The sequence below is a fragment of the Perca flavescens genome, chromosome 14 (assembly GCF_004354835.1).
Source record: "Perca flavescens isolate YP-PL-M2 chromosome 14, PFLA_1.0, whole genome shotgun sequence".
NCBI classification, from domain to species: domain Eukaryota; kingdom Metazoa; phylum Chordata; class Actinopteri; order Perciformes; family Percidae; genus Perca; species Perca flavescens.
The window spans coordinates 17,596,997-17,623,795 of NC_041344.1; the positions used below are offsets into that span (position 1 = coordinate 17,596,997).

Sequence of the window (26,799 nt, forward strand, 5' to 3'; positions counted from 1 at the left end):
TGCCTTTAATTGCACATAGCATGTATTATAGTTTGGGCATTTTCATTGAAGATACAGCTTATCACAGTTGAATATTGTATGGCTTTATGTGAACCCATTCTGCATAAGATCCAACTATTGTCAACGGTTAAAATAGATACTGTGGGGTTCCTGTGACATTAGAAGCAGCAAAGTAAGTTTTGATGATGTCCAAATTTGTAGTCCTGATATGGGCCTAATTAGCAATGACCTAATTGCCTTCGTTTTCAACGTGTATGCTTTGGTGTCACATGGCCTCAGATAAAGACTGTGTAAGGAAGAGAAGCCAACCCTGCTCTTGGATGAAAACACTGTTTCTGGCATAAGGGAAGTGTGTGTGTTTGTGTTCGGTCCTTTTTAGAGCAAGGGAGGGACTGAGTAATGCATGTGACCCAATAATGGCTTGTTTACGATCTGATTTTGATTTATTTTGATTTGTGTGGTTTTGTGCCTTCTTGCATTTATGTGCGTGTTGTGCTTTTCATATGCTATTGATGAAGTAATTTACAGGCCGTAGTTGTATGAATTATTTCTGTAGCCGAAACTGAAATGTTTGGCTGCTGTTTGTTACCACACATGCTGGACTGTTTACATTTCCTTTATGCAAATGTTAGATATAGGGAGGGTGTACATCAGATACAGCAGCAACACTCTGAACTGCTTGTAAACCTCAAATGAAGTTGCAAATTAATCTTTAAAACTTCACTCGCATGTCAAACCTTAACAAAGAGGACTGCAACAGCTCTTTATGGAGAACTGCTAGGGCTTTGAGTGATTGGAAATGCATTGTAAACTTGGGTTCTCTTGTTTTGCATTTGCACATTTGTGTATGCTGTGCTGCACTCACAAAAGTTGTTGCACACAGTACTGTTACAGTCACCGGTGCAGGCTGGAGTAGTGCAGCTGAGGCTGAGAGTGTAGCCCTTTCAGCACAATGGTCAAGTCTCTTTCAGCACTCAATTCCCACTGAGGTCGAAAACAAGCCATGAAATGAGGAGGTGTGTGTGTGTATGTGTGTGTGAGTGTGAGGATTCACATGCACATCTGTGTTGCTTCTTGTGTGCATGGATTTGCTTTCTCTCCCATATGTGTATTTGTATGTTTGATGAGTTAGAGTTGACTTCTTAAAATGTTGGGAGTGGGGGTTGTTTGTGAGGGCATGCCACCCTGTTTTGAGCAGCAGCTGTAAAGCCAACAAAGCAGGCACCCCCAGCTGGCAACAGGTGGCATGCTCCAAAGAATCTGGATGCTTGGCACATTGCCTGGTATGGCAAACGAATGGGGGGGGGGCACTTGTTGACTTGTTGGTTTGTGCAAATGTGTGTTGTGTGAGTAATGCTACACAGATCTCTAGCTGCTAACAAAGAGGCGTTTACTTTTTTTTGTTTTGCTGGGCGCTTTTATTGTCCTCACTGTTGTTTGCGTCGCTGATCGTACGTCGATGTGGGAGTCAATGAAGCAAGCTTGTTGACAGGAGCTGAGTGACTGACTCTTTGTTCTGAAGCGGTGATCCCCGGCAGGCGGACTGGCGTCGTCTGCCCTTATTGGTTGGCTGAGCAGCATCAGCATTAAGCACAGCCACCACAGGGTCAAGTCTGGAAGCTGCCGGTGATGATGTATGAGTAATCTTGTAGAGTAAAGTGTATGTGTTTATGTATGTGTTATGTGTGCTATGAACACAGGTTTAACACACACATTGTTAATCTCTTTTTCTCAGCCTTGTTCTTATGTGTGTCCTTTTTAAAAGTATTTATGTCTCTCATTGGCAAAAATACTCTAAAATGTAGTTGCATATTTCAGTTCTGCTTGCAGAATAACTTCTATTTCACCAAAAGAGTTGGGGCTGAATGAAAATATGTAGTTGCGATTTTTCTGACAAGTATTGAGGTTGCAGTTTAAACCACGATTTATTTCTATCACGTAACCACTAGGTTTGTAGGTTATATAGTTTTCTATCAAGCATTATAACAAATTGACCTTGTTTTAACATTAAAACAGTCCGATGGAATAAGGCAAAGATTCTTTATATATTCTTATATAAAAAAGTTAATTTGTACGTGAATTAGCAAGTGTTTTTTTGTACCAGTTTAGCTAATATTTAGTCAAATATTACATTAGTAGAGTACTTGATATTCTAACATGTTCTGACATACCTTTTAGTAACAATTCCACCTCGTCGTCGTTCCACCTCGTCTGTGTTTTAAACATATTCATCCATCAACCGCAAAGTAATGTTAGACACTCTGCTTCCTTTTTAAACCGGCACCAGCATGCCCAATGTATGCGAATGATCATGTGAAAGGAGATAATTTCTGATACCAAACCTAAATGCGTGTGTGTGTGTGTGTGGCGGGGGGAGAGAGAAGGAGTATAAGAAATAAAGAGAGGGGAGGTATGGGGGACACTCGGGGTATTTGTTCTGTGTGCACAAGCACACACATACAGCTTTGACACATGCAAACTCACATTTCACAACTGATTTGGCACGCTTTACAATTTCCTGGCGCCATGAAATGCCATTATTCATAAGCCTGGTGAAAGGAAGGAATTGCTGTTGGTTTTATCCGAAGAGTGCGCTTGTCACACGCGCAACACCTAATCTTCCCCGAGCCAGTGTAATCCATCTTGTTGTTTTACTCAAGTCTGTGTTTTCACAGAGCGTTAGTGCACCACTGAGTGTTCAAGCGAACAGTCTCTATCATGAGCGATACTCAATAATAATTTCTTCTGTTTTTTTTTACCTGATTAACCTAAATAAATTGTTGTTTGTGTGTGTGTTGGTGAGTGATGACTATAGGGCGCTATTGCCTTTTCCATAGTCAACCCTAATCGTGTTACAGTGCTTTGAGATACTGATCTACTGTAACTCACACACACACACACACACACACACACACACACACACACACACACACACACACACACACACACACACACACACACACACACACACACACACACACACACACACATACACTGACCTGCATGTCATACTCCTCAACGCTCCATGTGTGTTTCACTCTGGCTCTGGCTTTTTCTCTTGTCTGTTTCTAAGAGCCTGATGGCTTTAGTTACCTACAGAGGTGCGTGTGCGTGTGCGTAGGTGCATGCAGGTATTCATGTGCCGAAGCATGCCATTCGTTGCTGTTGTGTAAGAGAAGAGATGATGTTGGGCTGTTTTTTTTTTTAAATGCTACAGGTGGGCGTTTTCAGATAGGAGAAATGCTATTTTGTGGTTGTCTGTGTGTCAGTGAGTCTATGCATATATCTGCATTTAGAGAACATTAGTAAGTAAGTAAGTAAGTAAGACCATGACAATAGCATGTATGAAAAAACGTGAATGAAATAAATAAATAAATAAAAAAGCCCACATAACGAGATGTTTTCACCTGTCATTTACGTCCCTTTTATCCTCAATGTACAAATATCCACATTTCAAATACTCCGGGTCATATTTGCACTTCGCCACCTTGCTTCCGAACATCAACACAAACTTAAAGTGTATGTTAATCAAATGATGGTTACCATGGCTATGCTACCGCTAGACTGCTGCACACTGCATGTCCGTCAAAATATTTTTTTGTTCAAAATAAAAGACAAGTTCAAAGTCAGATGCGTATTATTTATTTATTTATTTATTTATTGCATCAACATTTCTCATGGCGTACTCCTATATTGGCATTGTTACTAACTTGCGTACATGGTTCTCTACCTAAGCACTGACTTCATTTTCTTTGCATCCCTCTACAGCAGAGCTCCAGTAACGGAGCTCCAGAGAGCCATAAGGTGGAAGGCAGCCCCCTTAGCCCAGAGGCAGTGGAGGAACAGCGGGTGGCGGACGGCAAGCGGGTTGGCCGGGACCCCGACACCCGATCAGTGTCTCTGCTAGAGCAGAAACGCAAAGTGGTCTCCTCCAGCATTGATGTCCCTCACGCCAGGTAGGTGTGTGTGTGTGTGTGTGTGTGTGTGTGTGTGTGTGTGTGTGTGTGTGTGTGTGTGTGTGTGTGTGTGTGTGTGTGTGTGTGTGTGTGTGTGTGTGTGTGTGTGTGTGTGTGTGTGTGTGTGTGTGTGTGTGTGGGTTCTTCGACAGTGAGAGTCTGATTCCTGTCTTGTAGAGAGTTTGGCTTGGGTTCCTGCATGCAAAGTTCATTGAAGGTTTATGACATATATATGTCATCTCATAAATAGGACTGAGTTAAAATGGGCTGAAATCCCATTTTTTTCATGTTACTACTTTTCAGACCATTAAATATATTTTATTATATTCCGTCATACGTGTCACACTGAGTGGTGTTTGTATGTTGGAATGTATGTATTGTTAGTCCTGTACCAAAATTGAGTTAGTCCAAGATTTCATCCTTGTCCTAAATATTTAAGGGTTGTGTGCAAAATGTCATTTTTTTGGAAGAATCCCATGCTGTTGCCTTCACTTGCTGAAGCAATTATGGTTATAGTTATTTAAATGGCATGCCTCTGTTGGTTTCCCAACTTGAAAATATGGTGCAACACTGACTCAAGGGCATGAGAGTTAGTCAACTAACATAGTCAATTGCATCGTTACCCTCTTTCATGTCTTTCCTGTTCCGTAGCAAAGACAGTTAGACATACTGTAGACTTATAGCCAAAATAGACATGAGAAAAAATATGCTTTAAATTTGTGTGGGAAAACAGCTATCGCTTTCTTTCAACACAGAGCCCAATACAAATGAAAACAGTTATGTTGATGCATGAGCTGTTCCCTCACGCATTTAGTTACTCTCTTACACCATACACACACGCAAAACAAATATTGTTTTAAAATGGTCAGCATAATACACCACTGAAGCTGGTTCACAATAGGGCAATTAAACATTAATAGGCAGTAGTCCATGGCAGCGAAGAGCCATCTAATAAAAGAAACAAAACTCTTTCACTATTAAATGTGAAACACTAATACCTTGTAAAGCACTGTGCTGTTATCGAACATCACTCCCCATTACTTGTCCTCATGCTGCAGGAGGAGCTCAATCGATGGCAACTTGCTGAAAAGTACAGTAAAAGTCTGAGCACCTTTTTATTACTGCAGTGCATCCTGAGCCCAGCTTTAAATGTAATAGTTATTTGCTGATGAACCATTGATTTGGTTTTCTCTTGTTGCCCACTAAGAAGAAGAATCTCTTTTTAAATTGAATCTATCACATGGATTAGACAAACATTTTACACCACTTCCAGTCTAATTACCCCTTGCATAGGATTTGCCATAACATTGATATTTATATGGTTATTGTGGAATGGCTTATTGATCATCTCACTGCCCTTGCACAAGTTCAGCATGTTGCCTCAGCTCAGGGACGATCACTTTATAAACCGAGTTCCTGTATATCTTCCTAATGAGACCACCTGACAACAAGAAAGCCTTGGGCAATCTTCTATAAATCGGATCAGATTTCCCCTCAAAATACAACAATCCTGATATAATGGTTAAGAGAAACCACAACCTGTAAAAAAAGCATCACATATTTCTATTTGTTAGTGTGGACACACACAGAATTTTTTTATTTTGCCAGTCCAGGCATTTGTGAAGCATCATTAATGTGAGAATTGCCAGCCAAACACACCCACATAAGTAGAAACAACCAGAGACAAAGGTTTGGTTTGCTTTTGGATGGTTTTCTTGTATCTATATTACGTATCTGCATGATGAAAAAATATCCAAAGCCTTTGGAAAATTCAGTGGTGTGGCATTTGTATTATGAGTTTTTATTATGTGTTTCAATAGTGTGCTCTGCCAACACAAACTGAGCTTTTTCTGTTCCTTTCTACCTGAGGAATTTTGTCATCTCCTGCCCGGTAAGAAAGAAAGCTATTTAAAGGCTGTGTGTAGAGAGGAGGCCCTTGGAATAATCAAAGACATATTTTGTGTGCTCTTAATGCATTACATCTGCAAATGGTACAACCTATACCTGTCTTTATCAGAGTTTATAAGTGTGCCCCATGACCTAGTTTCAGTAACTGAGATTAAAAAAAATGGGTGTTTTAAGGTTTCTGTAGAAATAAGGAACTCTGTTATTACCTGTATTCAGCCAGTTCATCCCTTCCTAATGTCATAAGCTTTTTTATGTGTTAATGAAAAGTCTGATTTCTAGCCAACAGCACAGACTAGACATCTAATTATTTTGTGTGTAGCACTTCAAAGCCTGGTACTCAAAATCCAACGATCTATTGTGCTTGTCATGTGCTAAATCAAACCAACTGCAAAACCAGAGTTAAAAGAAAATCAATTTCAATCCAATTTGTAAAGTGTGTGCACACAATCAAGAACATGGAAAGTTCATTCTTGCCACATTTTAACAGCAGGTATGACCCCGAGCTTCTTTCTCAGATATCCCTATAGTGACCTCATCAGTGCACAGCAACATTATTGCCTTAGGATTAAGATCCATGGCTCTTATCCTCTGCACACCTGCGACCAATTTTCATCCCTGCTCTGGCACTGGGGAAGAAATGGTGTCGCCACAGACCGCAAAGTAACATTTATCTTTAATAGAGACAAGGAGGGAGAAAGGGGGAGGGAGGAGGCTTGGAGGGATGGTGGAAAGGGGATGTGGTAGTAACGAGGTAAGAGGGTGAAGGAAATGTATGTGTGGAGAGGAGAACAAAAGGGTAAAGGAGTTGGATTGAGCATGTGTATGAGTGTGTAGCTGTGAGGATAACCGTAAAAGAGGGAACAGAGAGAGAATGCCTGAGGATCCCCCCCACCTCCCCCTCCCCCCCTAATTCTCCAGAGAAGTCTGACCTTGAGGTTGTTAATTGCACTCTCAAAAGTTGTCTCTCTGCTGGTGATTTACCAAGAAAATGTATGGCTGTTTGATGGCTCTCCAGGTCCCTTGGAACCCAGATACAATAGGTCTCCTACCTCACTGAGAGTCACTGAAGTACCCCAATGCCTTGTCTGCAATCATTGGGAAAATAGAGGGAAAATGACAATGTGCCATATACAGTAGATGTTAGACCTCAGGGGTTTTCAGTAGCTACATTTATTTTGTTCTGTCTGTCGGCCCAGTTCTGATTATTCTATCGAGTAGCCTCCTTCATCGTATTTGTTCACAGCACATTTACTTCACCCGCATTTTGTCAGATCTTGGTCCAAAAATCAATAGGCGTCATTCCATGATTGACCTATTTTCTACATTGCCCCAACTCCCAAATGTCCAAAGAAATGTTTCCCATTATGAAATTATATTAAATGTGCTGTGTCTCAAAATAAAGAGGCAGGAATTGCTTGCTGTGGCAGATTTCTGATTTGTTTACGCCATATTTATTGTCTGATTCTCTCTTTTCAGACATCTCTTCTCATTGTCAGACTGTGGTTTTAGCCAGCTGCTGGGCCTTCTCCTTCCTCCAACAGCCTATGTTTTCTCTATGCAGGAAATGGTCAATTGTAACAAGAGCTGGTGGGGGCAGACTAGTGGAAACAAATGGCTTGGCTTTTGACAAAATGCATTCTGGGGACTAATTGCTAGCAGGGGAAGTGAAGTAAAACCTTAATTGAAGGGGGAATCAAGAGAGGGAGTGCTTATTATTGCAAAACCCAAAAAAAAACAGATCTGAGAGTTTAAATCTACTCCTCTTTAGACCGCAAGCAGTCAGCAATCCCTTTCTAGCATGAAGCATGGTTTCTCATATTTCTGAAAATAACTGGACCCCTTGCTGGTCCTCTATGATGTTGTAATGTCTTCTGTTTTTTGATAGCCAAGTCCTACACAATGCTCACATTTAATCTGATATATGGTAATGGATGACCATTCCACGTAGCTGTAGATTAAAGCTGGTGGGGCTGACTTCAAAACCCAATTTAATGCCAAAAGAAAACTGTTTGTTATTGTTGATCAGTATATTTTAAGAGCAGCCAGTTCATTGTGCTAAGCCAACCATGTGTTCTACACTCGGGGCCTGGTGCATCAGCCAACTCAGACATGGAACAGGTCCAAAGACTTCCCATCCTGAACAAAAAGAGGCCCAAAGGGACTGTCAAATTATTGTTTGTCTTTTGATAAAGCCGCATTGGCTTCATACTCCACTTGTTTTTCCTCTGCTCGTTGTTTTGTTTGTCCTTGTGGTCGTTTTTACCTTTATGGAACACTGTTAAATTTGCACAATGTGTTTGGTTTGTGGCGAAGGAGGGAGTTGAAGTTCCCGAAATGAGAGAAAGGAGGGGAGGATGGGGCGTGTGCATGAGAGCATTGTGGGTTCTCCAGAGAGTGAGTGACAGAAAGAGAGAGAGAGAGGGAGTGATGGAAAGAGTGAAAGTGATGCTCAGCGTTTGCCAAAGTTAACAGTTTTCCTTGTTTCTATGCCAGTGGAGTTTAGAAAGCATGCGATTACCATCTGAAAAGACAGCTCTCTTGATCTCTCTCTTTCTCCCTCTCATTCACTGTCTCACTCTCCCAGACTCAGTGCACTGTTATCTGATTGAACACTGAGGGTTTTCCTGCAACAATTTACTTGACCAAACCAAGTGTGTTGAATCCAGTATTCTGTTAAACTATCAGATCGGCCTAACTACACACAGCTAAAAATACCAAACAGAAATGTGCTTGTATTTATATAAAGAGGACTTTGCCCAAAATGTGTAATAGAGGGTTCTTGTTTTTGAACCACTATTATGGTTTCCAGAATTCCAAACGTTGTGGGATTTGTCACAATGACAACTTTAGCAGGCACAGTTTTCTGAGGGAAATGGATTTGAATACATTCTTATAAGAACAATGGCAAACAAATGGTTTTAAAACAAACGAAAACACTACACGTGGTTGCAGTGTGTAATTTTTTACAGTGTTAACGTGGCCTTCCAAAACACTGTTTGTCTGTGTTGTAGTGTGCAAAACCTGAATAGTGAATATAAACTAAATAGTAACTAGTGACTACATTCTTTTCTAAACAATTATACAAAGCACTTTGCAAAGTGGTAAATAAAGTCAAATAACAGTTAAAGTGAACGCTAGAAACTAAATCAATAAAAATGGATCTTAAGTTTAAAGAATGGATTTAAATAAATGAACATATTTAGCCAGCTTGAGCTCCGCTCAACAGGTTGTTTTATTGTCTAGGAAACCTGATGGGAAAAGTCTGATGTTGTTTTTAATCTCGGCTTAAGAACAGCCAGAAGGGACCAACCCGTTGTCCTGAGCCAGGCTCATATGAGCTTAAAATGTCTGTGATCATATTTTGGTACCAGGTGCCTTCATGTTGATGTAAAGCAAGGGTCTTCAACAAGTAGGTTGCAAGCAGGTTTCCAATAGCTCGCAAATAGGTTGACAAACTGAGACACAAAATTAACACAATATCAAAAGTGGGCCAAACTTTGTGGGCCATAGAAGTGTAAAGTGGTTATGTTTTCTTGGACCCTGATGGGAATATATGCAGAAATATAGCTAACTATGTAGGCTAAAAGAAGTGTAAAATAGTCGTCTTGACATGAAGTTAAGATTTTTCATAAGCTTTGGGTATTGCAATTTCATACGTGTAAGCTTCATTTAGCTCATGAGATGAAGAGATGAAGAGATGTTGGAGACCCCTGTTGTAAAGGAATCAGCAGAAATCTTAAAATCAATTCTGAGAATATCAGGTAACCAGTGCAAACATGCTGAAATCAGAGTGACATGATCTCATTTTAGTCAGGGTTACACATGTGCACCGTTGTAATATCAGATCCATTCTTTAACCTCCCCCTTTCCATCTTTAGTGTGTCAGTATAATACAATTTAGTATAATGGGACAAAATGAGATTGTGAGATGCACAGGAGAAAACCAGATGAGACAAAGATTTTCTGGCATGAAGGATTTTTTCATTAAACAGTGGCCTATGTGAATAATTTAAATATCATATCAATTTGTATTGACTCTCTCTATCTCTACTTTATCTCTCTGTTTAACAGGATTCATAACAGTTGATTGTACTAAACCTCAGATACAATTGTTTGGTATTCATGGGCCCACCCCACCACGCTGTTAACTAAGCTTTAGATGTATTGCACATAGACTAATCAAAGACAAATCCCTCACTCTTTGTCAATATCCACGGAACACTGGTGAGAGCTGCATCCAGTTGGTCTGCGCTGGCTCATTCGACATGTTCTGGCTCCTGAGAAAACGACCACCTGTGATGCCGCAGGAGTGGAATTGTGAGTTTACATTTATATGCAAATTGGCTCTTTAATTAAGCGTGCTGAATATTGGTGAGTGTGAGTGGGGGAACGGTTAGCCATGGATTAGTAGACGGTCGGCCTAAATTCACTGCTATCTTTTGCCAAAGCACTGGACCGTAGTAAGCATGTGTAGGCAATGTGTGTGTGTGTGTGTGTGTGTGTGTGTGTGTGTGTGTGTTATCTCAATCCAGGATTTACATTCACTTTAACAGCAAAAGACTTCAGAACCATTTTGTTCATTGGTGTACACCTGTCATGCTAATTACAACATCAATTATTGAAAATAGAAAGAGTGTACCATTTTTGACATTCTGCATGCATTTCAAATGAAATCCACAGTTTTTTCTAAACAACGTATTTGACACCCTAGTGTCAACAAAAGGTTGTATGCTGATTACTTCGACACTAGCAGTGGAATAGACTCATCATGTGTAACATTCATTTTGAAACCATCAGCAAAAATCTATTTGCAGTTATTGATGTCGTAAATAAACATAATGCTGCTTCTTTGGAGAATGAACACTCTTTATTGCTGTCAAGGGAGCGTGACAAAATGTGTTGGCCTGACAGCATCGATGGCATTAATCAACAGATGAATCAATCTAAAGCCTCACAGAAAATAGTATGCTAATTTGTCCTACATCAATGCTGTTGTATCTGTATGGTAGTTTTGTGTTCACTTATTCCCTGCCTGCTTTCTATAATACATAGTGCATGGCCTCAAAGCCAATGTGTATGTGACAGTGGGCTCTGTGGGCCTTCTGCTGCTTTCGATCTAATCCATAGTCCCCGGGCTTTAATGGACTGATAGCACAGAGTGCTACAGGAAAACAAAAAAGCTCTAATTGACTCTATCGACAAATGTGCATTATGGTCATCTATGGTGTATATAAGAGATGGTACTAATTGACGATAGTGTCAAGTGTCACACATCGAGTCCAGACAGAAGCACTAATGAGGAGGTGAAATTAGTGAACTGAACATCCATTCTCTTAAGTATAAAGTGAGAATATTACCCGAACTGGGCAGTTTAATCAGCAGGTACTGGGTTAAAGTCAGCTCCTAAAATGATGAGGAAATGTGTAAAAATCATTTAAGAATTAAATTTAGAAGGTTCCGCCTATTATCGCACAGTTAAACTAAGAAGTACAGTGCCTGAAAACATCTGTCACCTGTGTGGCACTAGCATACAGAATGACCACATGTACTGTTATTTGTGTGAAATCTGAACATAAATCAAATGATCTTAATTCACTTGTAATAGGCGCAGACAAGAAAGCCTTGTTATTTTATAGCATCTTTGACTGCAAATGTTTGAACATTACCATATTGTTTAGTATTTTTATTTATGTGCTGACAGAAGTGCATGCAGATTATTGTTTGAAAGAAGTACATGTATTTGATCACTTGTGTTCTGTGTTTTTCTATTATTAGTATTAAATTGAAGTCAATTAACTTTTTGTATTGTTTTTTACCTAATGGCAAACTATATTATATGTATTTTGCTTTTAAGAGTTTTATTTTTTGTGCTTGTTGTAACAACAAAGTAGAAAAACACAAAACTGCACATGAAAAACAATCTTGAGTACAGAATGTACAGCATAGGGATTGCAAGTTGATTAATAGTGAACCTCCTGCCATAACTAAGTATTAACATTGCTATACTGACCCTGGCAAAGTTTTGGTTTGGGGCAAAGACATTGTGACACATCGGGGGGGGGAAGGAACGACTTGCTTCTCAAGTATAACCTATTAAAAAACAAACCCAGCCCTGCAGAACTACCTCCTCCCCACATTATTTCTAATTATGACCATCAATTTTGAAGCTCCATTGACCTGACTGTTTTGAATTATTGATATCTGTCAGGCTGACAGGCTTTATTAATTAAAATGGAGATGTACTAATTAAGAGCACGGCATGAGGGTGTCATAATTGTAGCACCATTTTAATTTGAGTGTCGCTCATCAATTTTATCGCTGTGTAGCAGAGTGGCCGCGGCATGACTGAGGGGTGGGCTAAGGTACGGGGGAGGTGCCCTCATTTGACATGCGCGTGGGTGCGTGTGTGTGATTGTGTATGTGTGTTTTGGTATACGTGCACTATCATTTGATACCACTCCCACTTACTCACTTTTCAGATTATCAGGTCTGCCTGCTTTAAGGACCGAACGTTATAAAGACTTCCTTTCTTTGTTCATGACAGTTTGCTTGATAAGAACATTAATTATTCTTTGTCATAATTCAAGGAGCAAATTTAATTCAAAGACAGGCCATTCAACAACACAACATATCAGTTCCTCCCAAGAGCTGCTTGCCACATTTGTAATGTGGGGGCCACTTAAATGTACATTTAATCAATTGAGACTCTTAATCTATTTTTATTTTTTTCTCCAAAGAAGTGACCTAAACAGCAATTTTGTGTGCTTTTGTAACTTGTCATAGTCTAATGCAGACACACATTTTAAAAGGGAACAATGTGATTCATCTCAAAGGGTCCCCTAGATGAGAGTTTGTCTTAAGGACTTGGAACGAAACATGGAAAAATGCTGTGAAGCTCTGTGACTGTCAAATAGTTTAGTGTGGCTTGTTCAGTGTGTTCAGTACATCTGTTTATTAAAGGTCCCATGGCATGAAAATTTCACTTTGAGTTTTTTTTTTTTTTTTTATTTACCTTAAATCCTCAAAATGCCCTTCATCATTATTAAAAGAACCTATGTTGAAAGCATACAAGTAAACCAAGTCATGCTGTAAAAGGTTTAAAGATACACTTTTAAAGCATATTCCTGTACAATTTAGAGTCATAACCACAGAAACCTTAGTGTTGTAACCAGTTTGTAGACTAAACCTTCATCTGATCTTAACTTGTGTTATGAATCAAAGGCATGATGCCTGCACTACTGTTAATTCCCAGATGTGGTTTGAATCCACCTTCTGGACTAACAGATGTAAAAAAAGATATTTACACCGCGGGACAGGCTATAATGTGTTTAGCATGGTGGCATGTAATTTCACCTCCAAGAGAGCAGAAAGATCATTTTTCACACAAGCGCCAATCATACATACTTAAAGTGGTGATACTGTGACATGCGTCAAAGGACCTTTCAGCACAGATCTGCTTAATTCACCGTGTTTTTTTTTGCCAGAATTATGTTTAATGTCATGAATAACAACTAGCCTACAAGAACGCTATTTGACATGCAGCATCTCAACAGTTGGCATTTCTCTGAATTCTGCTCTGCACTGTTGAGTCCAATACACAGTTAAATAAGGCAGGCATTTAGTGAAAACTATCCCACAGATGTCTTTCTCCACATCCTTATGTTGAGAGGAGGGAGCGATAAAGTTAATTGAAAGCTAGCCATTGGTTAGTCTGACATCTAACAGCCATCTGCTGGGGCTGAGCTGCAATGTTTTTTTTCCTGAATAGGACAACAGTAGAATATCTTTTTACTTCATAATCCAATAAGAGGGCTCTGTGGTCTTTGGTGTTTCCAGTAAGCTCTAATGCGGCAAGTAGGCAGCAGACCAGAACTGTAAATAAGAGACATGGCACTTTCCAAAAGGAAAAATTTAAAAGGCAATCCATCATCTGTTGGGTTTCCAGCTCACGCATTTGGCCACATATAAAAAAGAAACCAAGATGACAGCAATTTCCCATCCTTTAGTTGTATTGAAGCATGTAGCTTAATATTAAAAAAAGTGAAATACATACTCCTCTCATCCATCCTACAATCTTGTGATCCCTGATGTATTTGTTTCTTTGGCTTTTGTGACTTTCCCTCAGGAATCACCATGACATTTGAAAGCCTCGAGATGTATAGTACCTCCTTTTGTAGACCTGCTTCATAAAAGTACCCAATCGTAATTTGCTCTTAACACACACCATCCAACCTTTCAAATGAGATAAAGCTTAGATTGTTGTATCTCTTCTCTGTGGGTTTCTGTTTAATGTTCTCTCTCTTTCTATCTTTCTTTTACACACATACACACACACACACACACACAAACACACACTTTTTCTCTGTCTCTCTCTCTCTCTCTCTCTGCCATCCTTTGTTGTCCTTTAAAGACATTTGTCATTGGTTTCACTAGCTTCACCTGCAAGCTGGATATGGTTACTAAACACACACACACACACACAGACTAACACACGACCCCCTGAAGGTAAAGGTTAGTTTTTCCACTGTGCTGCTTATCTTCAGGTTGTCCCTTGTCGCTGTACAGAACAGCCTGTAAGGGGCAGTGGTACTTTTATCTCTGGGGGTTGATAAAGGGTGTGTGTGGGTGTACACAGGAATTCAGAAGACAGCTGGTACAGTTGCCCTCTCAACCCCCATTTGGATAGGTTGTTTGAACCATCTCGTTTTCCTCAACACACACACACACACCACCCCTATCAGAGAGTTCTTAATATCAACAAGGCAGCAGTTTGTCTGACCTATAGATTTGTATCACACACCCCCCCCCTTTTGTCCTGTCTCTCGCTGTAAAACAACGCGAGCCAATGGCTTCGGTCACGTGAGCCACCAGCATCTGCTGGCGAGGTTGTTATTGTTTTGATTTGGGTTCCACATGTGAGCAGCTGTGTGTGTGCAATCATTTTAGGGGTTTAGGTCGGGTGGGACTCGAATGTTCTGCCAAACTCAAAGGCTGTCTGCAGAACTTTATGTGTATTTTTGTATGTGTGCCTAGGATTACATCCACACTACTACATTTATTTTGTAGTATTTTATTTTTTTAAACAATGAATATCTTTGTATGTGTGCATGTTATGATAGCTTTGGCATCATTGCCTCACTATGAGCTGAAAATGGATGTGTTTACCAGGAGCTTCTCTTTCTCGCTCTTAAAGATCCCTTTCTTATTTTCTCTCTTGGAGGCTTTCTAGGCTCACAGCGCTCACACACACGCACACACACACCCACACACACACACACACACACACACGCACACACACACGCACACATGCACATACATACATACAAATCATGTTACACAGCCATACCCCTCCATAAAGCATGGATAATTCATGTCCTCCCATTGACATCTATATGTAAACATGGGTGTTTTCCTCAGCTGATCTGTAGCTGGTCTTTGTCAGGGTTGGGTGATTAAAATACTGTGTGTGTCTGTCTTTGAAATGTATCATAAACCGTTCATCCAATCTACTTCACACTTGGTTTCCTCGGTACCCAATGAACTTGGGGTTTGTGCAGTTTGGACAGCATTGGATATTTTTAAACGGTGAATTAAACAAAACTACCGTACTCAACAACTCCTCTCATCGCCCCCTTTTGCCCAGATAGCTGAATGAGCTTTCTAATGTTGCTTTCCACTTTCGTTCTCCCTTCCTGTCCTTTTTCTCTCTTTCTCTCTCTCCCACTTGCTTTCACCTCCTTTGACACGCTGTATTCTACCTTGCTCGCCCCGTCTCTACTTTCCCGCTTATTTCCCCCTTCGTTCCCCCATGATGTGTCTCTCCCACCCTCCCACACTGTAACCCTCCTTCTCTTCCTTTGTCTCCTCTCTCTGCTGCCTGCTTTCTGTGTGTGTATGTGGCTGTTTTTCCTCTGACTGACAGAGAGAGATGTTACAGCTGTTGAGCTGTGTCCTGTCGCTGTATAATAGGTAGAGTGGCTAACTTACACTAGCATATGAAGTCAGTAGCGACCACCACAGTGAGGCAAGTACATGTTGTTTATCTGAGCTTTCTCTGACAAACAACTGTGTCGAATTTTGACACTAAAGCATTCTCAAAATTTGAATCTGCCTGCACACTCAGATTCCACTACAGTCTAATTTCTTCCAGTTGGCTGTTTTCACAAGGGAAATTTAATTATTTAGAAAATAGCTGTAATTAGTAATATACACTGAAATTAACGTGCAGTTTACTGAACATGCATACAGATTCCATACCCACACATGCACATTTCCAATTATGTATGCAAATATGTTACTCATTTTCAGTAGGAAGGGGTTAATGATTAATGATGGGTGCACAATCACACATTTACAAATGATTATGATATCACACGCAGATAGACAGAACAGAGGCGCCCCCGACTCAGTTGTGTTTCATATTATTTACAGTCCAAGTTTGTTTACTTTTTGAATGCAGGCGAAAGCGTGTAGCATTGACCAACATCCTAGTGACATTTGGCACGCACGTACATCAATCTGTTGCCTCGCCTGTGGCTGCTCGTGGTAGCGCTGAAGATGTAAGTGGCATACTGACACACAAGTGGTGGGAGTGTGATTTATTTAGCTTGAGGGTTTTACTTTGTGCACTTTCCTGTTGTGTTGTTATTTCTGTTAACGCTTGGAGGCACATTCAAAAATCCTTGTGTAGGTTGAAATTGGCAGGTGAGTGAAAGGGTAGGTAATTGCATAGAGCAGGGTTCTTCAACAGGGGTCCGGGACCCCCAGGGGGTCCTCAGAGTCACTCCAGGGGGGCCTCAAAATTATTGTTAATTTTTGAAAGTGTTTTAAAAAATTAAAAAGTCTTAACATGATTTCAACATATTATTAGCAAATATAAATCCCCACTAACGGTAGGCTTACTGGCCAATAGGTAATATAGTCACTAAGGTAGCCATCCACAGATACAGTTCATCCCAAAGGATTGACTGTTTCACATTTGTTTCACATTTTAGGATTAAAAATTAAAACATGATTTATAAAATCATGCCAACAATTGTTGGGCTATTTAAATAGCTTAGTATTCTATGCAAAAAAGGTATCTATAAATGCTTTAGGATGCCCTAAAAGTTATTGTAGGACCAGATTAATATGTAACTTTTTTACAATTACAATTTTATACAGTATATGTAGTAGGTTGTCCCTGATCCATCTCTCTTTCAGTTAAGGGGTCCTTGACTTAAAAAATGTTGAAGACCCCTGACATAGAGCAATGCGTTCTCGTATTAAAAGAACGACTAAGACTGAAACACAAAATAGCCCCTAGAGGTGTAAATAAGTCCTTGTCCAACACTGAACATTATACCATTATCTATGTTGTTCTGTGAGGAAACTTCTCCTCTGTCTGGCTGTCAGCCTGCTGATTCACTAATAACTTTGAAATAAGCAAGCCATGCTACAAAAAATAAGGCCGGGGGTAGGGGAGACATCTGGTTTCTGACATGCTGCATGTAGGCATGAATTTAAAGTAACAGGGTTACTGCAATGCATGTATACGCACTGTTAGTTGCCTTTGACCCTGCACTCACAGCAACTAATCCTGTGAAGGAGAGAGCTTTGTGCTTCTTTGTCCCAAGGTGTCACATTTTATGGAGTACCTCTTCTCAGACTGCATACAGGCAGCCTTCACTACCCAATTGGTAGGGCTCGCTTTGTAGGAGGCAATATGTCCTAAAAATGATGCCATAATTTATATAAAGCTTAGACAGTGCTCTTTATACAATAATTAATAGTGTCTGCAAAAATGATTGGTTTTACATAGTTACTTTTTAGAAAGCATATACTGTAACTGTTTGTCTTGTATGGATGCATCAGTAGAGGTCTACTGTTTGTGGAGTAATGGAACGAAGGAGTCTTTGTGTGGACTTGTTGACATGGTTGAGCGGGAAGAAGGAAGGGATGGGCTCTCTGTCTCTCTTTCTGTTTCTCCACCTCCCTCTCTCATCTCTTTCTTGGTGTTTTCTTTTTTCTGTCATGGCTGTCTCTTCATCCTCGGTGTCACATCCTCATACCACACAGCAGTAAATTAATCAGAGATTATTCTCGCCTGATGAAGACCTTCCCCCAAAACGTTACTCTCTCTTCCTCTGTCACTCCCCCTTCTTGTCTCTCTGTCATTATTTTTCTCCAAAACAATTTCCAGCACCAAGGAAAGACTCACCATAAAGGTCATCCAAACATGCTTGTGACTTGTATTGATTATCTGACCACTGAGTGATTCTCTGTCCTTTACCAAAAACTATTAAGGTCCCGATGGGCAAGGCCCTTACTGGCTGCTTCTCCAATGTGGCTACAATCTTTAACAACTGTAGTTGTACGGTAGGTGTGATATTGTCTCACTCTTCAGTGTGAAGAAGGGCATTGCTGTAAAACCACATCTTAGTTCACTTTTCCTGCTCAAGTTGAGGTTATCAATCGCATACATCACGGATCAAATCGGTAGGAAAAGAAAGAGAGGAAGAATGAGAAGGGGATAGAGGGGGTGAGAGTAAAGGGGGAGGGGTGTCAGTAAAAGGCCTTTAGGTAAATGTTGAAGTGGCGGGCAGATCCTTTGTCCTGCCTTAAGGCTATCTGAGGCGATTGGACCAGCTGATAGCCCTTTTATAATGCCCTACATCAGCTCAATCTCCTGGGCTTTTATGAGCACCTTAAGCAAACACACACTCACATGCATGCTGACACACAGCTTCCCCAGCCCCCACTCCCTTTGAGGTGTAATTGGGAAAGAGGCCCCTTCCTCCTGTGTGTGGATCGCTCTCCTGGGAGATGAGGGGCTAGAGTTGTGTTTGGAAGTGTGTGTGTCTGTCTGCGCCCGCTTGTGGTTACAGCCAAGGTGTTTATAATCAAGCTCAGCGGTGATAAACGTGTGCTTGTGTCGATTTATGTCTTTGTGGTTTATGGCTCTTATTGGCAGGGTGTGTGTGTGTGTGTGTGTCCAGGGGGCAGGTAGAGAGAAAAGAGCACTCAGGGGTAACTTGTGCTGCTCTTACGACCCCCATTATCACTACTGCATTTGCCACTAAACACTAATGAACACACAAACACAAACACACACACGCTGATGAGGTGAAAGGTAGCTGGAGGAGCAACTTCCCCCAATCCTTGAAGGAAGGCTGGGAAAAGAGGGGAAAAAGAGATGGACGGAGGAGATCTTTGATTAAAGATGATTACTCCTTCTCAGGCCCGGACAACCTGCATTTAGTTAGAAGATTGTTTTCCTCTATTAATTATAGTCATTCTAACTGCTTACATGTCAACAGTCATGTGATTGTGATGAGACAATATAATAAGCACAATTGTTGCGTACAAAATGCTTAGAAATCATCCTGCAAAGGTGTGTTATTACTGCAAGTATTATTAAGTGAATGTGGTAATGTTATAATTCAGCATTAAGGCTTGTCTACACCCTTGTTGGTCTATATTTTAGAGGCCAACCTTCTTGATTGTTTATGATAGTAGTTATGCTAATGTCCATGGATACCATTCAATATAGCACATGTTTACCATTCGATAAATATGCCATTGCTAATGTCTCACGAATATTTTATAATTGTTAAATGTCACGACCCGACCCCGGGTAAGCGGACGAGGATGGATGGATGGATGGATGGATTAAATGTCACACGTGCAGTATTTAATATTACAAATGTAGGTGTGATTTTGGCGCTCCTTTTGAACCATGTTCATACCCTGTCTTATGTTACTTATGCTCATAACTCACTTAGTGAGTTTCATAAGTTCCCAGCGTCAGAACTGTGATACCCAGGAATAGGGCTGGGCAATATAGAGAAAATCACAACATTCTTCACGATATTCTTGACCAAATACCTAGATGTCAATATTGCGACAATATTGTATGGTTGATTATTGGTGCTTTAACAAAATATTATTTACACAGTGAGATTTTTTATCAATAATCTCCAGAAATGATTTAATGACTTAGTGGGTAAAAGTAAATAATAGAACAGCTAGAACAGTCTGGTATGTTCAATAAATGACATCACTTTACTGTAATGCAGCCTGTAAAACCAGGAAAAGACTACACTTACCACATTACGATATTATGATATCCAAAATCTAAGACGATATCTAGTCTCATATCACGATATCGATATGACATTGATATATTGCCCAGCCCTACCCGGGAACGTCTGGCATAACACAAAGAAATCATGCTATACCACGCCAGGAAAACGGGCATAACACAGAGAAAGAGATCCTCTGATGTTTGCTTTCCCAGCTAAACTCTCAGGCTCTTCATTTACTCCTTTTCTGAAACAGAACTCCGATACCTCATTTCTCTAGCCACTTCCTTTCTTTACTCCAGCACTGCATCACATGGATGAACAGTGTTGATCCGAGAGGAGACTGGAATGGAGGTAGGGGATGGAGAAAGACAGGTGAAAGAGGGGAGGGGGTAGAAGAACATAGGGAGCAAGAGAGAGAAAGAAAGTAAAGGAGAAAAAAGAGGGATGAAGAGGGGGGTGGGGGATATTTACCAGCCAGCTACTCGTCTTGACTCTCATAGCTGCTGCCTTTGTTCGCATCAGTGGGCGACCCCCTCACTGCTCATACTGACTCTCGCTCACTCACACACATTCATATACATCCACATTTGCAGGCATGTGTTCAAGCATTCATACTCGCAGATACTTGCAAGCAGAAACCTAAACATCTCACAGAAAGTGACACATTTACTCTAACACACACACACACACACACACACACACACACACACACACACACATTAGGCCAAATGAGTAGCTTGGAGCAGTGAGATCCTGTGTATTCCCTTTGCTCATTAGGGCATACAGCAACATCAATTCAGGGAAAGCCCATCACTTTGTGTGTGTGTGTGTGTGTGTGTGTGTGTGTGTGTGTGCGTGCGTGCTTGCTTGTGTGTATGTGTTACACTTATCACATCCATTGTTATTGTTATATCTTTAGTAATCTGGCATTGCCAAACCTATCTCCACAGCGCTGCGGAGTGAGTCTGGCTCCTCCACACATACATAGGAGAAACCTCAGGGTTGTTTGCGTTTTCTGTAAACCAATCACAGTCGTCTTGGGTGGCGCTTAGCTCTGGTTGAAAAGACGGTGGATCTGTAAAATGGACTCGGGAAGGAACTTGTTTTGGTGGAACATTTGCACCCTGCAAAAGAATAAGCCACATAACAATATTAAATGAAGTAAACTGTTCACACAATACAGTAACGTGAGCTATATAAATTAGCTGGAAACATGGTTAAATGTAATTTGCTCTTACCAGTGTAACGGCATCCCCACCAATCGGTCCCAAAACGTCCCAGTCAGATAGTAAATGCTGTAAACATATTCTTTGTAAATCTTTGTAATTTGTCATTTTCAGCGTCTAGCTTGCTAGCTCGAAGTTTGTTGTTGTTTCCCGCAGAGAACTGAGGTAGACAACGGCAACACACATCCTGATTATCTTGGAAATGTATTGTTGTCGATCCAGACTATATCTTTACAAATATGAGAATTGATTTTTGGAGCAATACCTCAGTGTTTTGGCTGTATCATTTCATTTTTGTGACATGAGTTTTTGCTATTTTATTGTTCTTATATGGTGGTTTTTTGGGGACTTGTTTTGCTTTTATTAGATAGGATTCTGGAGAGAAAGACAGAAAATGAACATCAACATCTTAAACCCCAACCTATCTGGACACCGTATATGTTTTTTTTTTATTGTGCTTCACAGTGGCAGAGTGCACAAGTTCAAGTAGCAAACAGATCTAAATCACTGTTTTTTTTTAAGCTGCTGATGTACATTTGTGAGGGGCACCTGAGCCTTAAGAGGAGACAACATTGTATTTGTTATTGGGGTTTCTCAGTATCTTTAAACTTGTTTGTCAAGGTACTTATTTGATTCAAGGGTAGATTCTACTCTGCAAAAACCCACTGAGATGCAACAATAGCAGTCACAGGGGCTTACTTGAGGTACATCAAGGCACAGGAGGTAAATACAAAAATATATCTAAACACAGATCATAAGTGCGGGCAGTGTTAAAATATGATTTAGCAATCATACAAACAATCAAATAATCGGCATTACATAAATGACGTGTAGCTTTGTGGGGACACTGGACACAGTAAAGAAATATATCCAAACTATTACATTTGACAGTGTGAGACTGAAGTGAACGAATGTGTAATTAAATTTGTTCTCTCACCCCACCTGCTACTAATATTGGATGGAGGGGAACCCTGTAAGTGGTGTGTATACTGTATGTACCGTTTCTGTGAGTGTGTCTGTGTCTGTGTGTCTGGCCCAGAGGCTGGGACATAAGTGGGACCTCCAACCTATAGCACCAATCTAGGGCATAAACACTGTGTGTGTGTGTGTGTGTGTGTGTGTGTGTGTGTGTGTGTGTGTGTGTGTGTGTGTGTGTGTGTGTGTGTGTGTGTGTGTGTGTGTGTGTGTGTGTGTGTGTGTGTGTGTGTGTGTGTGTGTGTGTGTGTGTGTGTGACCCCAAGCCCAAAGGGTAGAATGTATGCAGGAACCCCAACCTATAGTGCAAATCTAGGGCACACCACTAAAGCATGCGTGTTTGTGTCAATCAAAATTCATATTACAAGGTAAAGTGCAGCAGAAAGAGCGGGTGATCATTTGCCTTCATTTCTGTCGCTCAAGGGGTTAACTGTCTTTATGGATGTAAAATGAGAAGAAATCAGGACTTTTTATACATCAACCTGACACACACACACACACACACATTTACCCACTGAAGACCTGGGTCTCTGCCCTGCAGCTCTTTCCCCATACACACTACCTGAAGATCTTTCATACACATTACCATGCTTGCATCAAAGCCATTAACCTGTCACTACGCACAGTCTGGCTCGCCTTTGTCATGACATGTTACCTTCAAATTAGGTTATCCATTCACACTAAGTAAGTTAACACGGTGTCGTAAACAAAACAGTTATGCATGCCTCTTTTTAGGGTTTCCTTTGTATTAGAAAAGTGAGAGGAGAAGTAGAAACTGATACGTATTGACATTGTGTAGAGGTTAGCAAGGTAGGGTGCCCATTCTGTCAACACACCCACGCTGCTGTTTAGCGTCTATAGAGGTGATTAAAAAAGAGAAAGAAATAAAGTGATAGAGAAGATGCTTGTGTAGCTTCACTGTAAAGGTTTGGTGATCCACAACATACATGAATATACAGTACCTTAGGCCTGCACGATAAATTGTTATAAATTCGCAATCTCGATTCACCCCTGTTCACGATTTAATTTTTAAATTATTTTTTTTTTCTTTTCTCCTTCAATTACTTAATTGAAAGCATTTTACATTAACATGTTTTAATTATGTAACATGTTCAAAGAGTTCAGATAGAGCCTGTATCAGGGCCATATTTAATTCAATGTGTTATATGTCACTATTTTTGGTAGCCTACTGTACTTAATGGCCAGTATGTACTTTATTTTCTTTATTCATTGAAGCCTCTATGTTTACAGGCTCGTGGTGATGCACAATTTGCTATAGGTGCCAAAAAAAATCTATGTTTGGTACTGCCAATATGTTTTGTTTTGTCATGGTTCATGTGTGCAATAAACATTACACTTCGTGAGAAAAAAATCATGGCAGAGAATCGTGATATCAATTCTAAGCAAAAAAATTATGATTCATATTTATAATTTCTTTTTCGAATCGTGCAGGACTTAAGTACCTTCTACTGTTTGTTTTTTAATAAATAGCATTTTAGCCCCAATGACTTGGTGACAAGTGCCTGTGAGTATTTCAGTGCAGCTCAAATACTTTATGGTCCAGTTGGTGATAAAAACATTACGTTTTAAGCTTTCAAAAATGGAAAAGAATTAACCATATATCTGTGCATTTGTTTAGCTAACTTTTACATATAATGAGTGGAAGTATTTGTTTCCCCCCTGCGCATGCTTCTCTGTTTACATGTTTGAGTGCTGTGTGTGTGTGTGTGTGTGTGTGTGTGTGTGTGTGTGTGTGTGTGTGTGGCGTGTGTGCGTGGTGTGTGTGTGCTCTCAGTCTCCCAGCAGTGTGAGCAACACAGATGAGGGAGGCTGATACTGGAGATCTACTTTACTCCAGAATAGAGTGAAGAGGATAGTCTGAAAAACACACATTGTATACCTTCAATGAATTGTAAACTGAGAAAATCGTATGTGAGAGAGAGGTTGTGTGTGTCAGCAGGTCAACGTTGACTTATTTATCCATTTTCAGCGTAAAACGTATCTCACACAATCTCTGCAGAAAAGGACAAAGGCTAAACACAACTAGGATATACATTATGTGCAGATATAACCACACACTGTTGCTCTGAAACTAATTCAGTGTGTCTACTACTGTACAGCTGTAACTGTCTGTCTGCAGATACATGAAGAAATAACACACAGAGGTTCTTTGGCTCCATGCCCAGCTAATGTACGCCACGCCCTGCTTTGCTCCTACCAGATGGCATTATCTAAGAAATGTGTCTTTTTGAGAGTGTTGTAAAAAAAGAAAAGAAAAGACGAGCTCTGTGTCCTTTACCCAAGTGTGTGTGTGTGTGTGTGTGTGTGTGTGTGTGTGTGTGTGTGTGTGTGTGTGTGTGTGTGTGTATGTATGTGTATGTGTATGTGTATGTGTGTATGTGTGTGTGTGTGTGTGTGTGTGTGTGTGTGTGTGTGTGTGTACAGGACAGCTAAAGAGAGAGGCAGACAGTTAAAACATGCTAATGCATAATCAGCTAATTAGCTTCTAGCAAAGGCCGATAATATTGATAAGTCTCAGTGAGTATGTTTACATGCACACCGATTTTCCACTCTTATTCCGAATTTGACAATATTCCAAATTTGATAAATGTCATGTAAACAGCATATTCCGGTTGGATATTCCAAATAAGGCCTTTTTGCGAATATAGCATTTTCCGATTAAGACTTGGGATATTCCGGTATTATTAGGGTTTTAGAGGCATACTTTGGACATGTATACAGCGCATTCGGAATATGTGTTTTTACAGTAGGCTTGTGGTCAGCTCTGTGCGTTGCTATGGTTGCTGTACACAAACCAACCAGCCAACAGTTTGCAAGGCTGCAGACCCGATAAAACAGGAATATTAGTGGAATATTCACTCTCGTTAGCCATGTAAACAGCTTAGTCGGAATATTGCCCTTTTCAGAATAAGGGCAAAATCCAAAATATGTGCATGTAAACATAGTCACTGACTTCATCATCTGCTCCATTCTATACATGACCTATCTCATACAGTCAATAAGCCATTCTCTGTACAGTTCACTATAGTAGACGATCTATTAACAGTTGTTACATATCCTCATGGTGGCACCAGAGGAAGATCAGGGGATCACAAAAGTCATTATGCTTTATCCTCTGGAGATCATAAATGTCTGTTCGACAATTTACAGCAATCTATCTAACAGTTGTTGAGATGTTGATTGTTGTTGAGTCTGATACAGTGGTGGACCGGCCAACCGAAAGACAAACATTGGCATCCCTAGCCATGCCGCTAGTGGCTACTGATATGTTCACCATATAGTGCCAGTATATACCACCACAGGACCCAGTTTGTGCTTTTATTATCCGTACATAAATACATAAAATGTGGCTATTGAAACCAACAGACGACACCAAGGCAAGATTATTTATTTTGGGCATCACCTCCATGTGCAGTAAAACTCCTATTCCAAAAACATGTCCCCTTCTCATAAACCATGTGCTCAGCTTTACAATATGTATATACACCAGTCTGCAGCTGTCGGCAGCACCTGTGCAAACCTCACATACACCCTCATGTGTGTCAGGTGTAGGTCTAGAATTCACACATACACACCTCACAGGAAATTAAATAGGCAACACAATGCTATAATATGCCCATTTGCATGTTTCACGTTTCGGCTTTTATAGAAACACAGTTTTTAGGATGTATGTTTTCCAACAAAGGACTGTTATCTGTAACATCTATATAGCCTGAAAGATGCACACAAGCATGTCAAATAAAATTCCTGTGTGTCCCTTAATACACATCTGCCAATCAAAACCTGTGCCCTTCATGCATGTTAGCCCTGTGTCATATGCAGATTCCTTTTGTGGTTTTGATGTTTTGTGTGTGTGTGGGGAGGATCAGATAAGCACATGGTATAGGAGGCCCTTTCTGATTTATAGAAGCTTATTGTGGAGGAAATAGACGTCATAGTCCAGTGGCTGTAATAAACGAGTAGACCTCCCTGCACGGCTCAGTATAAAAGAGACAGACACACACACACACACACATACTCCTTGTTGTTGTCTTGCTCACTTACTTTGCTCATAGTATGATTTTGCAGCAACAAAAGTCAAAGAAGCTCAAAGTGTGGGAGGGAAAGTGAGCGAGGCAGAGAGAGTTTAAAGTTAGTCCAGCAGGGGTGAAGGGAGGAAGAGGAGCAAGAGGACGGAGTACAGACAGAAGAGTGTAGGAGTGAGGGGTGTGCTGGGCAGCACTAGTCTCTGTTTCAAAGGAATTCCTGTAACCCACCGCACCATTCAGCTGTTTTCATTATAACTGATTGATAGTTTTTGGGTGACCAAAAGCTACAAGGGGGTTTTGCCTGTTGGTGTTTGTGTGTGTGTGTGAAGATTTACCTTGGCCCATTTAGTTTGAATTAGTTTGGAGAAAGAGTTTGTAAGAAAGATTTCAATTTTAAAATGTGTCGTGTATCTGAACTTGTCAAGAATTTGACCTGCGATTATTTTGTTGACTCTGGGCAGAAGTTTCCTCTCATTAGCTTTAAGTGGAGGGATGTTGTGGTGTGCCGGCAGCCAAGTGCTGTACCAGGATAAGTACTGACAAATTATTTGTTTCAAAGGCAAGATTTGTCCTGTGGTTTCACTTAAAGATTCCCTTGGGTTCATTCTAGGGAATCTTT

The 26,799-nt window shown here is 40.4% G+C and overlaps 1 protein-coding gene across 3 annotated transcripts in view; it reads left to right on the forward strand.

The window, feature by feature from the left end:
* The window catches only part of znf704 (zinc finger protein 704), a 46,513-nt gene that overhangs the window by 1,350 nt on the left and 18,364 nt on the right, over nt 1–26,799 (forward strand). For 2 of the 3 annotated variants that reach the window (XM_028598315.1, XM_028598317.1), the window contains exon 2: nt 3,769–3,956. In XM_028598315.1, the coding sequence (XP_028454116.1) occupies nt 3,769–3,956 (188 nt within the window). The remainder of the gene's footprint in view (nt 1–3,768; nt 3,957–26,799) is intronic. The other variant, XM_028598318.1, reaches the window with a different exon arrangement.